General features: G+C 39.0%; 1 protein-coding gene across 1 annotated transcript in view; it reads right to left on the reverse strand.

Annotated features, from left to right (window-relative positions):
• Positions 1–14,387, reverse strand: part of LOC137977852 (mediator of RNA polymerase II transcription subunit 23-like) — a 100,622-nt gene that overhangs the window by 6,482 nt on the left and 79,753 nt on the right. The window contains exons 32-38 of the mRNA XM_068825199.1: positions 13,738–13,837; positions 12,649–12,747; positions 9,824–9,854; positions 7,478–7,581; positions 5,683–5,933; positions 4,594–4,826; positions 2,700–2,820 (exon numbers count right to left, since the gene is read on the reverse strand). Coding sequence (XP_068681300.1) covers positions 2,700–2,820; positions 4,594–4,826; positions 5,683–5,933; positions 7,478–7,581; positions 9,824–9,854; positions 12,649–12,747; positions 13,738–13,837 — 939 coding nt within the window. The remainder of the gene's footprint in view (positions 1–2,699; positions 2,821–4,593; positions 4,827–5,682; positions 5,934–7,477; positions 7,582–9,823; positions 9,855–12,648; positions 12,748–13,737; positions 13,838–14,387) is intronic.

Below are 14,387 nucleotides of genomic sequence, written 5' to 3' on the forward strand. Positions count from 1 at the left end.
CGTATCATTTTTATCTTTCACATGTGAGGATATAGGTGTTGTCATGGTAACCAACATGATAAGCCAATAAAACGCGAGCTTTCTCTTCATTGTAAGATACTTTTGTGCTTTAATATAATTCTTTTCCACTACATTAACATTTTTATTGCAAAATTTTACATTATCATGATTTGTTTTTCATAACTTTCATATCTTGTTTCATGTTACACAACATGCGTGTTTTAGTGGTTGGTGAACACTTTTTCATCATTTCGAAAATGAATACAAGACAAGTTATTTTAAATCTAGACATTTCATCAATATCTATGTAATAAATAGAGGATATTACATGGCCGCTTGAGGATACGAATTTTATCTTCTCGTGCTGAAAGTATCTCTCACTCGTTCGCTTCGCTCACTCGTTAGAGATACTTTCAGCACTCGAAGGTAAAATTCGTCTCCCCGCGCGGCCATGTAACATCCTCTATTTGTAAACGTATCATTTTTATCTTTCACATGTGAGGATATAGCTGTCGTCATGGTAACGAACACGATTAGCCAATAAAACGCGAGCTTCCTCTTCATTGTAAGACACTTTTGTGCTTTAATATAATTCTTCTCCACTACATTAACATTTTTATTGCAAATTTGACATTATCATGATTTCTTTTTCATAACTTTCATATCTTGTTTCATGTTACACAACATGCGTGTTTTAGTGGTTGGTGAACACTTTTTCATCATTTCGAAAATGAATACAAGACAAGTTATTTTAAGTCTAGACATTTCATCAATATCTATATAATAAATAGAGGATATTACATGGCCGCTTGAGGATACGAATTTTATCTTCTCGTGCTGAAAGTATCTCTCACTCGTTCGCTTCGCTCACTCGTTAGAGATACTTTCAGCACTCGAAGGTAAAATTCGTCTCCCCGCGCGGCCATGTAACATCCTCTATTTGTAAACGTATCATTTTTATCTTTCACATGTGAGGATATAGCTGTCGTCATGGTAACGAACACGATTAGCCAATAAAACGCGAGCTTCCTCTTCATTGTAAGACACTTTTGTGCTTTAATATAATTCTTCTCCACTACATTAACATTTTTATTGCAAATTTGACATTATCATGATTTCTTTTTCATAACTTTCATATCTTGTTTCATGTCACACAACATGCGTGTTTTAGTGGTTGGTGAACACTTTTTCATCATTTCGAAAATGAATACAAGACAAGTTATTTTAAATCTAGACATTTCATCAATATCTATATAATAAATAGAGGATATTACATGGCCGCTTGGGGATACGAATTTTATCTTCTCGTGCTGAAAGTATCTCTCACTTGTTCGCTTCGCTCACTCGTTAGAGATACTTTCAGCACTCGAAGCAAAAATTCGTCTCCCCGCGCGGCCATGTAACATCCTCTATTTGTACTATAGCAGTGCAGCAATAAATTAACCAGCAAGGTCAGCGGATGTCTCCAAATTGCTTGGTGACCGCTCGTGCTGCTTAGAAATCTTTCATATTAGCGAGTCGTCGCCATGTTTCGTTCTAATCGCAACTGTGATTCCTCTAGCTCTTTATTCCTGTGATCCTTCGGCCATCCGTTTACGCCTTAACGTAAACGTAACGACTTAGTTGTGATCAAAAGAATAAACTGCTCTTCTTGCGGATAACGACAGTCTTGTGTTCGTTGAAACTCCTTTGGACGCCAAAAGTGCGACGTTCGGAGGCAGCCACATTACTAGTTTTGGGGTTTTTGATTCCATGCGTACATTTCATTTGAAAAGAAAAAAAAGGGAAACACCACACAGTCTAAAATTAAGAAAAGGTCCTAAATGTGGGTTGGTTCTTTGATATTTGCAATTCGGATCTTTTACTTAATACACTCGCTTCTGGTTACTGAGAGCAGTACTTGCGAACTTTCACCATGCACGATGGGAAAAAAAACTGTCAAACTTCACCACAATAAAAGAAACCAAAACCGTGTTTAGATAATCATTTTACGTTATTTCACCTTTAGCTTTGGGACCTTGCGAGCGAGTTAAAACCGATTGAAAGTGTAGCTTGTTTAAATCGCCAGTCCACGTAGGAAAGCGTAAGGGGTACCATGAACTCGTTTAAAGTATATGTAACAGCTCAAACTGGGGGGTCTATTCTATTTATACCGTCTTCTTGCGATTTTCATATTACTCCCTCTTCACCTGTAAATAGTGCTACTTTCTAGTCGTTTCAACTTACTTTTTACTCACAATTGCACCAAAGTGTAAAAGTCGCCCTTAAAGTAAAATAACAATCCAAACAAACTGAAAAATATTTCTGTACGAATGGTTTTGGTTGTCCCTTATTGTGACAAACTTACCAAATTGAGATTTTCAGTCTTGAATGATCTTGTGTGAAATGTCCGGAGAAGCGCTCTTAAAACTAGAGTTGTGCTTCGTATGTGCCGAGAGAATTGAATCTTGTTTCACTCTTTGGTATTTGATGGTCTTTGTCATAGCTCGAGTATATCAGCACATATATTTATCGGAAAAGTTAATGCTACTGAATGGGCAGGCATTTTGCAGGAGAAAATGTCAAACTGGTTGTCAAGTTTAAATCACTACTGGTTTCAGGAGGTTAACTTCGTTTTCACGTTCCAGTGCTGTATGCAAGCAACCACAACCAATGCTGTATGCAAGCAACCACAATAAACTATTATTTATAAAAAATACCTCTTGTAGACATCTGGGTCTTTCATGTAGAAATCTCTGAAGGAATGGTCCCACAAGGTGACAAACATACATAAACTGAGCCTCATTTGTAGTCAGCGGTGAGACACGCTCGCGAATAAACCTTTGGAGAAAAAAGACAAGTTAAGACGCGGATCCAACTTGTAGTGAATTAATGTCACAATACTCATGATGTGGAAGTCAAACTCTATAGAAAGCGCAAACAGCCTGAGGTACAACCATATATCGCTCATAAGATTATTACGGCAACAGCAAGAATATTGTGCTTATGGTAACTTCCTTCAGTTACGGGGTTAACGACCAGTTACGGGGGTTCATTTGAAATCTCAAGTTTGTCCGTTTCCTTCTATACACAAAGGGTAGGAACGCCGCATGAATGACAAGGACCTTACAAATAGCGAAATAGTCTACTGAGTACAAATATGCAAAAATCGTCTAAAACAAAACGTTGGCACTAACGAATGGTGATTTGTTCTTCAAGTTCTAATATGACCCTTGTCTTTTATAAGATTGTGAATATTAATAGAGAGGGAGCCGCCTTAAGCCGGTGATACATGGTTCAACATTTGTTGATCAACAAATGTTGCAGCTGTTGCTCAACAAACGTTGAACAGTGTGTCATCCATGTCGAATGTTGAATTATGCCAATCAACACGTGAACATGAACTTTGGCGAAATAATTTTCGATTTGAATGTGAGGCGAATTTTCTACGATTTTTTAAAATCCTACCTTTATTTGGTACACCCCTTCTGCTGGTCAGGACTTCACGGGCTCGCTGTGACGTAGATTCAGGAATGCTTGTTGGCGTGGGTCCTATGTTTTGTTACTGATCAACGCCAAGGTATCGCTTTGCGATCATTTTTGGTATTTTTCAATAACGAAAAAAATCTATAATGTCTATGTCTATCATCGAGGAAAGTGCCTCTGAATCCAGAAGTGAATAAATGAGGATTTAAAAAGAATAATTTGAGGCGACTAGTTGCGGTCTCGTCGAGTCACTCACTCAGTGCTACAACAAGTTGCAAAATTGTTGGGACACTTTCATTCAAAAACACCTTTTCTAACTTCCAATACCCGCCGTATCTAGAATTTAAACCTTTCCCACTTCCCTTCCCCTCTCCCCCTTTCAATGTTGACTGTTTAAGTCAGTCTTGCTAGCAACACTGATAAGAGGGGGGGATGCAGTGTGAGAGATAATAGGTAAATTACTAACGCCCCAAGAAGGTGAAGTGTCTCCACCATTTTTGCAACTTGTTGTAGCACTGAAACCCAGAACTACATGGAACCCTACGTGGAAGAACCATTACCTCACGAGGAATGGCTACAAAATTACAGAAAAGAGCAAGAGGATAAGAAGGTTTCGCAAGGGAATTAAATCAACGGTTATGCCTGTTCCTGTAAGCGAAGTCATCCTCCTTGAAGTGAATCTAGCACAGTGACGAAGTTTTACCGGGCTTCCAGTTCTTTCTTTTCACCAAGACAAAATCTGCAGCCATTTTTCCTTCTTTTTTTAGCTATTGCGTTTTCCGAGTCGAAGAAAGTATTCCTATGCATACTTACTCTTTTTCTAGGATCAGCTGTGTTGTTACATCAAGTGGCTACGCATCTTTCAGGCATTTTTTCACAACAACCTTCAAATCCTCATATTCTCTAATCACGTGTTCCTGAATCTTCGTCATAAGTTGAGACAAGACTTGAGCGAGTGGTGTGCCAAGTGGAGGACAATTTGAACGTTATTTGAAAATTGCAGAAATTTGCCTCTCGTTTGAATCAAAAAACTGTTTCGCAAAATGGACTTTCAAATAAGAAAATAAACATTTTCACGTTATGGGCACTTTAAAGGACCTCTGTTAGAGCAGAACAGACAGTACTCACTGAGGGACCTGGCAAAGCTGTCCAATGCTCGCATGATGCCAGAACGCATGAGTTGTGGCTAACACGTGATCTGCACTGGTTTCTGAATGCATGGCCACATTGGTTGCAAACTCCAAAAAGGAGTAAGGGAATGGAGAGGATCTTGCCAAGTTCTCCACTGACGCGTCTCGCGCGGAAAGATCGTTCACAAGGACCACAGTTATTTTTTCGTACACTTTACTCCAGTAAGGTTCCTGAGGAATAAAAAAAAAAGTAAGAGTGTTTATCTCTTTTTCTGGACTTCCAGCAAACCAAATGAATGTATTTTAAACCCGAGGTTCGAAGCTCACAGAAAAAAAATCAATCTCACCGACTTAACATGCTCGTTCTTCGGAGAGAACGAGTATTTCTTCAAAATACCGTATCTCCTATTGTGCTATTGTGCTTCCGGGAGGTTGCGCATAACTTAGATATCACAATGTCAAAGACGACTGTCCTTTTCTAATGCAAAAAATTCAGACCTTCCTTAGGCTAAATACGCAATACGAAATCCTCCCCCTCCCATTCAACAGAAAAGTGTGTTCATGGTTCTGGACTATGACACATGTAACAGATATTCATTCTACTAGTCAGTCGTAGCTGCCGAGTCATTTGATCGAGTTAATGTACAAAACGCCATGCCTAGCTTACTGTCCACGAGATCGCAAACATCTGACCATTGCAGATACCTCGGGGTTGTTGCTAAGTCCAAGATGCGTGTTTTTCAAGCAGAGGACCAAATGGCAATGTATAACTCAGTTGACTTAACTTATTCATGCAAAGAAACGTCACCATCCATGGCCATAGCTGTTGAAATCCCGAATAAAATTTCCGAACACAATTTCTCAGTTTGGACTGGAACTAGCTCAAGATGGAGGCTAATGCGCGCGAGGGAATCTTTTCAGATGCAAATACTTTAACATATTCGCCCGCATTAGCCTCCACTGGGAGCTAGTTTCAGTCCAATGCGAATACCAATACGAATATGGTCTATTCATGAATGCAAGATGAAATAGGGAAATCTTTCCATATTTGGAAATGACCAGAAGAAAAGAATAATTGAGCATTTACCGGAAGTGAAGACAAAACCAATCCAACAGCATTTATCCATTCCATGATATTATCGCGAATGCCCATGTCATGAGTAACGTAGCTTCCTTTGAAGATGACGTCAAACAAAGCATCGCCTACTTCCGGACCCGTGACAGGTAACGCCATTAACTCCACCCAAGTCACGTGCAGGGCATGCGCAACTGGGTTTGCAAACTCATTAAACCTCCAATCACAGGCGGGAAAAGGAGGTGGGGACTTACCAGAAATAGCTTGCAAGTGGTTAAGAAACCTTAAAAATGCTCTCAATTTGAAAAAGAGGCAAATGACGAGAATACCTTTTCACCATTGTTGCGATGATGAATTGAATAGTAATGAGGTGGATATAGCAAAAAAAGGACTCGAGCCTATTATCTCACATCATTTACTTCTGGAATACACGAGACTCTTTTGACTACGTCCATCTACCAGTTGGACCATGGAGACATTAGCAGACTTTGGGATGAAAAGAAACTGAAAAATACCTTCTATACAATGTTGTTATAAAACCAGTGCAAACTCTACTGACTATGCAAAAGGTTTCTCTTTAAATTTTGACAACCTCTACGAGGTGGCATGCAGACTATCTGGATTCAAATCCTTCAATGAGCACTGGCTGGATCTGCCCTACAAAGGCCAAAATTCATTTCCAAAATGCTTTGTAAACATCTCACTGGTTACCAAACTGCCACGTGTGTCTCTTAACGCTGTTCATCGCAGTTACGCGGTTGCCTTTCATATGGTCTTCACGTTGCTTAATAATATCCTTCATACTTGTACATCCCCCCACCCCCTTCCCACGCCACAAATATTTTTTTCCAATTGATCTTTTATCAACGGTTTCCCTCATTTTCACGCACGTCCAATATTGCTGCATAATAAAATTCATGGAACTTTGTATACACATCACAATGTGTCACAAGGGATCTCGTTAAAGTGCTACTATGACCACAAATCAATTATTATTTCTCCTTGGTTTTCAAAACTACGTTAACTAAACCCTAAATGGCCCGCTTTATTTTAACTCGAATGTTTCTATTTAATGGTCCGCCATTACCAACTTTTGAAATCTTGAGAGAGCTGGATCGAGGAGAAAATGACGTCAAAGACTCACTAGTTTAAGAATGCTGTGCGTGTGTACGCCCCTGAATTAATATGCAGCACGAGAGTTTCAGGCTTTCAGACTTTCAAACACACTTGTGTTTGCATATATAATAAGATGCATTTACACGCTGAAATTTTAAGCTTGTGAATAAATGACGTCACTTTTCCCTTGATCCAACCCTCTGAGGTCCAATCGGTCAGTTTTGAACGTGAAATCCAAAATCAACCTACACTTAAGCAAACCTCCTTTGGATAAAAATCAAAGCTAAAAAATTTGCAAGACAGGTGTTAAGCAAACACACTTTCAAAATCTCAAGAAGAAAAGAAAGTAATTTTTTGATCACAGTGACACTTTAAAACCGAGAACTTCAAAAATTGGCCACATTCGATATATTAAAATTCAGCTTGAAAGAGAGGTTTAGTTAAATAGTTAAATTGGAGAAGGGAAGGGAGAGGGGTGGCATTTTCTTTCTGAACCCTCAGAAAAAGAAAGGCCGCAATCACAGTTGTGAAAGTTGGGAATAACAGAGTCATTCTTCTCGCAATATCGACACTGTCTTCAATACAAAAAATATATTTATATAATTTGCTACCACTGTTTTCTACCACTGTGTGTAAAATTCTCTTTACATGTTTCCTTTACAGCCACACAAGTATACTATCAAAAGGATACTGTCTACAAGTCGACCAATGACATTACAGTAATACTCCATATCTGGCGTCCAGGGCGTCTCTTCAGAATTGGATAAATAATCCAGATAGCCCTTGGACAGACACCTGTTGGACAGTAAAGAAATGACCATTACTTAAGCTACTTTTTGCACTTTTCATGCAGTGTCAAAAATGCCTCACAAAATACACGTTTACCACAAAAAATGGCGCGAACCGTAAACGAATCTTCCGGACTCTACGGGGCTCATGAAAATTTAAAATTCAATTGTCGTTTTAATTGCTTCTACTAAGTATCGGAGCATTGACGTTAATCTTGTCTAAAAGGAATTCACAACGAGACGTGCCAGCACATTTGACATTTGGATTCTTTAGCCCTGATAGCAAGTTGCATCCAGCTTCCTAAGGTCCCAAGGACTTGTCTTAAAGCCCTTAGTGTGCTAAATAGAGACTATTTTTGGATTCGGTGCACTCGTTGTGGCATGTTTTCCTTCTCTAAGCAAAATCCCCAGGGTGCCCACGCAACCAATAGCTACAACGATGACCTTGGTTGATCATATCCTACATGCTCCTTTATTTCTCCATCCAACTCATAATACTTGACAATCTTCTCCAGCTCTTTCTTCCTTACAGTCTACGGCAACGTCAAAAATTATTTCCTATGTGGTCTTACAATCAATCACAACGTTCGGCCGCCCAGCACTAATCACGTGGTCAGTCTGCTAATCCGTATTGGAAAATCCCATAGTACTATGAACTGTTATCATCATCATTGTAACCCCGTGCGTAAAGGCAAGTGGGCACCAAATGTAAACGTTGCCTGGCCTAGAAGAATCTTCAACATTATGTAGTGTTTAAAAAACGAGCAGCAGTGTTTTTAAACTCGATAAAACAAGTGCTGCGAGGTTTTTGAACGGCTTCATAAACATTCCACAAAAAGCGTGTCCCTCGGGAGTCCGAACAAAGGTTCAAATTTGAGAGGAAGATATCAGCATACATGAAAAACAAGTAAGGTAATTTTAAAAGCACGTTTTTTCCTTCAGTCCTTATTGTTTGAAAGTTCAGAGAATTGAAAACTGCCGATGAAGAAAAAGCACTGTTGGAAAAATCCGCGCCAAAATCAACACGATGTGTCACAAAATAATCTTTTAATATTTTCGCACAGGGGCAACCTGCAAGGCTGAGCAAACAAGCAGAAAACGAAGAAGCAGGGTTAGCTACAAACATTGCTGATTCATATAAATGGACCGATGATGAAGTTGAACTACTGCTGACGGTCACGAAAGTAAAAGTATTTGTTGTGTAAATTTATCACAGCTGCATTTATCTGAAAGCATGACATCAAACTAGAAATCAGAGCAATTAACAAAGAAGACACAACCTTGCTGTACGCCATGTTTGTTTAATGCTCGCCGTGAAGACTGGATCCAAGAGAATGACGTAAGCGTATTCGCAAATTTGCGGATACGACCGTCCAGACGTATACGTATTCGTATCGGATAAAAAAATTTCCACTCTGGAGAGCGTTTTCAAAAATTTCCGGATACCGCCGGAAAATACGCTGGATACGTGTGGACGCAAGCCGTATTCGTGAAAAAAAATTTGCGTTTTCACAAATTTCCGGATACGTGTGGACGGGGCCTCATTTGAGAATAAGCGATAATTGCCTTGTTTGCACATTCAGCCCCGCACTCCCCTGGGACTGAAATCAAAACCGCTACGGCGCTTTTCAGAATGAGCATAGATTACCAGGTGTAAAGGTTCATTCACGTGACGTTTTATCGTTGTTTTGATAAGCTGTTTGCCTTATGAATTATTAATGAGGTTTTGAAAAACTATTTTTAGTAACTTGAATGCATAGTAAACTAAACTCGAGCAAAAGAGGTAGTGAGCACTGAGACTGATAGATGCAGAATGACTAGGATCTTCAGCTCAGCCCTGAACCGCCCACGGACATCCATCCCCGAGGAACTGAATGTCTGAATTGCCGAATTGTATGTTTGAATGGACCAATTGAATGTTTGAATTGACAAATTGAATAAACAAAAGAACAAAGCGAACACAACAATACGTAATCAGCAAGGCCTAATCAGCAAGGCCTATTCCGCCATTTTGGTACGGTATATGAAAGTCTACCCAAGGTTTGGGTTCAAGAACAACAAGTTTGAATTTTGGCGGGGATGGATACCCATATCTTTATCGTGCCGTGAGAATACTGAATATCTAACTCATTAGCTCGTTCCCATTCGAACGTCAGAAATTACGAATTCCCGCAGTGAAGTGACGTGAAGTGCAGTCATGAAGTGCCAGGCACTTTCAACAGAGCCAAGTGAAGGCAAAAGAGACTTACCATCCAGTGGGATGAACATCCTTTTGGGCACCTGTTGAAAGAACACAAAGACGTACACCTTAGATGAATCTAAATAATGGTCAAAAGCTCTTCTTACTGCCTGGAGCCTCAGTCAATAAAGATGCACTATTGCGGATAAGACAGAGGGTCGCATAAATATGAAATTAGGTTGCTTAAGCAAAAAACGATGACAAAGGCAACGAGAACATCGTCTGAAAATATAACTTCGCGTTATTGCAATCATTTCACGATTATACCAAGGTGTCCAGAATGTACATTGCATAGCAACTATTAAGGAATTAAACTTGCATGAAAGGCTTGATGGTTTAAAGAGAAAATCGAAAATTTATCGATGGATGCACACTTCCTCCACATAAAATAAGACTTGATCATTTCACGTCGTAGCAGGGAAGAGAAGGTTGAAAAAGTGCAGCGCCATTGTCTCTCAACGCTCTGGGGAAGCGCTTTATATTTTGGTACATTTCTATAGTGAAGATATCGTTGACGTCACGTATTGTCATTAATGTTCCAACCAGAGCCTCTTTGGCTATCGAGACAAAGGGTCTTTTGCTTCTGTGGTACATTTGAATAACAAAAGTAATGTTTGTAAACAGATATCATCCCAATGCTATAGAGTGTTTCCACGTGACGTCACGGCGGCCACGTTGGTGTTCCTAAACAATGGAACGGCGGCCATGTTGGTGTCCCCAACTAATCCTCCGGGAATTGAGCTCTGTTATCATGCAAACGTCTTCTTTTTTTTCAGTGCAAAAAACAAGGTTACTGATCACGTGAGTGAAAACACTGTAGGAGGTTAGCATCCAATCGCTAGCGAGGATGAAAACAATGGCAAATTCTACAAATGATGGAATACGAACAAAAAAAGAAGCTAATGAGAGATCTATTGTTGGTCAACCACCCTGCCGGCCAAGGCGTAACGTCCAAACAACCTTTATTTTATATTTTATTCTTTTGAAATAATCGGGGTGAAATGGACGGAAATACTAAATATGTTCTCCCCTGATTACAACGGCAATATTTTAAAACATTTCTTTACGGTTCTCTTTCTACTGACGGGCAGCGTGAATGATGTGAAGGATGTGAGCATCCAACGACAAGTTTTCCGTCTGTAAAAATTCCTAGGCGCTATACCATCTTGCATGCCAAACACCTTAAAATAATCAACAACATTCCTCCATACTAATGCTGTGTGTAGTTCTGCTAGTTGATGTCGCGTTAGAGATCTTAAACTTCCTTTTCGGGAGCTTAAGGGCGTGGCACTTAACAACACAAAGACAATGGTTGCTAAGGAAGCTTTTTAGTCAAGAGACCAAGAAAAAGGTTCCATGGATGGTTCTTTGAAACCTTGCTGGGTTTTTAGGCACTTTCTGTTTTGGTCACGCGATTTACCAAATATGGTTGTGAGTCGAACCAGACATAGAAATGTTAAATAGCACACACTTGGCAATAAAGGATAACTGTAGAGTTAAAGGAACTCGAGAAATGACCATTTGAAGGGGTCCATAGCAAGGATTTGGTAGTTTAGAGCCAACCCATTAAGCAACAATAATTTTTTTAATTATTATTTACCCACGTTACAGCTTTTAATCAGCTATTGTTTTTTAGTATTTATAGACCGAAACTCACTAACATATTTTGACTTGATAATGACGTTTAGCTAGCGTCGAAACGTCGTCGCTTTTTAGCAATTTTTTATCTTAAAATGATTTTAAGAAATGTTTTATCGCAATTTTTTATAGTCAAATGCTTTTCAAAATCACTTCTTGTTCGAATAATTAAATGCAAGACGATTTTGGTCATCGTCATGAAGTGCCCCAAGCTCTTCTCCGCAACGCCAACATCAATTGCGTCTGAGAACAACGTGTCCTCAAGCCTCCAGTCCCAAGTAAAGAAAAACAGCTGTCGAGAATTCTCCCAACTCCCCCAAGTGTTTAGATGAGGCTGTGGAAACACAGGAAAAAGTCCTCTATTGCTTTTATAAAACTTTCCTCAAAGATAATTCGACAAATGAAAGAAAATGCTGTTTTTTCACTTCTAGATTGAAACGGATTTTCTTGATACACGCTCATATTTCCTACCAGCCAATCAAAACGCGCGTCTTACAATACATAACAAAACAAAATTCGTGTAATGTCACAGCCGTGTTTCCATACTCTCATCTAAACACAGCTATTGTCCAATGAGAGTGCGCGTACTATCCTAAATATTTTATAAAAATGGGTAGCAAATGGTTAGACTTAAACGGAAACTTTGTGATTTAATTAAATGCCTTTCAAGATATTGTTCTCTCTCCACGTGCATGTTATATCTCTTCCTAACAACAACATGAAATCAACAAATTATTTGAGGTTATGCAGGAGAATGTGAGCATCGATAAATACTCAATTGTTTCCCAGAAATTCCATGCTATTTATATTCCAGATTAGGAAGGATAACGTGATCTAAACAATTACCAACTCAGAGAAATAACAGCATTTCAAAAGTTATTTCAAGGTTGTCACAACATCAACTATCGGTCACGTGATCTTAAACCACGTTGCGCTGTATGTGGGTGGTAGGTCCGAATTCAGTTCGTGTAATAACTTAATAATAATAATTTTATTACAGCGCAAAATTCATTTAAGATATATGATCTAATGTGCTGTATAATTCGGCTTATTTGTAGATGTTAAGCAAATTGAGAAAATGACGAAATAAATTCTTAAACGTTAACTTGCAATTGTTAATGGTGTCGATACGCGTTGTAGATCTCTACCTCGCTGATGCAACTGCATATTAACGACCATTCAGTCTAGCTGACTCACCGATTATTGCGCCAACCAGTTTTTTCTTGAGCGAGGGCTTGTCACGAAGGCAGTGCTCGTAATAATGTAGCGTATTGTACAAGAATGTAACTGGACGATCTAGTGAAGAAATAAGCAAAGACGCATCAAATATGTCTACAGAGGTAAAATGTTATCCCAAATTGTACTCTGTAGACTTCCACTTTAGTTACTAGGCAACCACGCGCGAACGGCTGAAAGCAACAAAATCGGAACAAAAATGACCGACAATACTTGTTCAAGTTTTAATAAAAGTGATGTGCAAAACTGAAACGAAACGTAACAATTGATACTTACAAGCAAAAGCACTAAAACAAGGAAGAAATTTTGTCATAACTCAACGCACTTTACGCCATCAAATGTTTCCTGGAAAATCGATCAAGACAATCTTTAATTGTTGCGCGTTATGTCTTGTCCAAGTTTGAGAACTTCAAAAACATCACTCAGTGTATCTATCAATTCAGATTTGTATCCGAGTTCGTGCGAATTTCCATAAAAAATGTTTACATTATATTAAAGTCCAACTTGTGATATGCAGATATTTACTGAAATAAGAATAAATACTTCTTACTAACCGAGTTTGAGGTCCGTACTGTAACTTACGGACCGAGTTTTTCCCGTTGATTTATGGCTCAAGTGCGAAGCGCGCGGGCCATAAATCAACGGGGAAAAAACAAGGATCCGTAACTTACAGTGCAGACCGAGAAAACGAGAATAGTAAGATATTTATTATATCGCTGAGGTTAATCCGGCGCGCGGGAAAAGAAACTAGTTGAAGTCAAGCGGAAGGTTCAACTGCCACAAAGATTGCCGTGTCAAAATCCAAAAAACTGAATCTTCTTGGCTGTTTGAAATAGTTGCTTGCAAGATTTATACAGTTTTACAAGTTTATGTAACAGAAACAACATGAAAAACATGCTAGATAATGTTTTATCGACATTTTAAATTGAGCGGGCTGTTAAACCAATCACAGCGCGCGTACTATCTGAGACATTATGAAAAAAAAATTCACGTTAAAAGAAATATACGGCATTTGATTTAGCTGAAGGTGATAAGAATAAACCAACAAACCATGGAACTTGTACAAGCATCCAAGATGATCAAGAAGACAATCCAAGGATGTGTGCACTGGGGCAAGCTCCACGAAACGTTGGATAACAATGTCAAATACCTGATGCAGCACAAAAAAAAAAAAAAAAAAGATAAGAAAACCTTGCGATAATAGATTCAAAAAGTACACCCGCATAGTGTTTCATAAAACAAACCATATAATCAATTTCCCACTACGTTGTCATCCAAATCCAACGCCCAAGCAACTAAACCACGCAGCGTTTTCTAGCAACATACCAAAATTTTTTTCGCCTCTCACAGGCAACCAGTTTTCGTCTTTAGTAATAACTGGATCGTTAGAATTTCCAAGACTAATGTAAGAGGCCACCTGATATTAACCGAATATACCGCCCAAAGTCCTGGTTAGGAATCACTTAAGAGAGAGATTTAGCATCGCATTTCCGTGAAATAAATCAAAATGGCCACATTAACACAGCCAATCACCATTTTGATTTGAGAACATTTGTAACACGCATGCATATTTGCCTCATATTGTAAGCTGATAGCTTTGAACGCGAGCACACTTGGAGGAAATGTTCACTCGTGCACAAAATGATTCAAATTGTTGAATATTCGGCGCCAACGGCAGGCGTGAACATTAGCCCTCAAAA

The sequence above is a fragment of the Montipora foliosa genome, chromosome 11 (genome assembly GCF_036669935.1).
Source record: "Montipora foliosa isolate CH-2021 chromosome 11, ASM3666993v2, whole genome shotgun sequence".
Lineage (NCBI taxonomy): Eukaryota > Metazoa > Cnidaria > Anthozoa > Scleractinia > Acroporidae > Montipora > Montipora foliosa.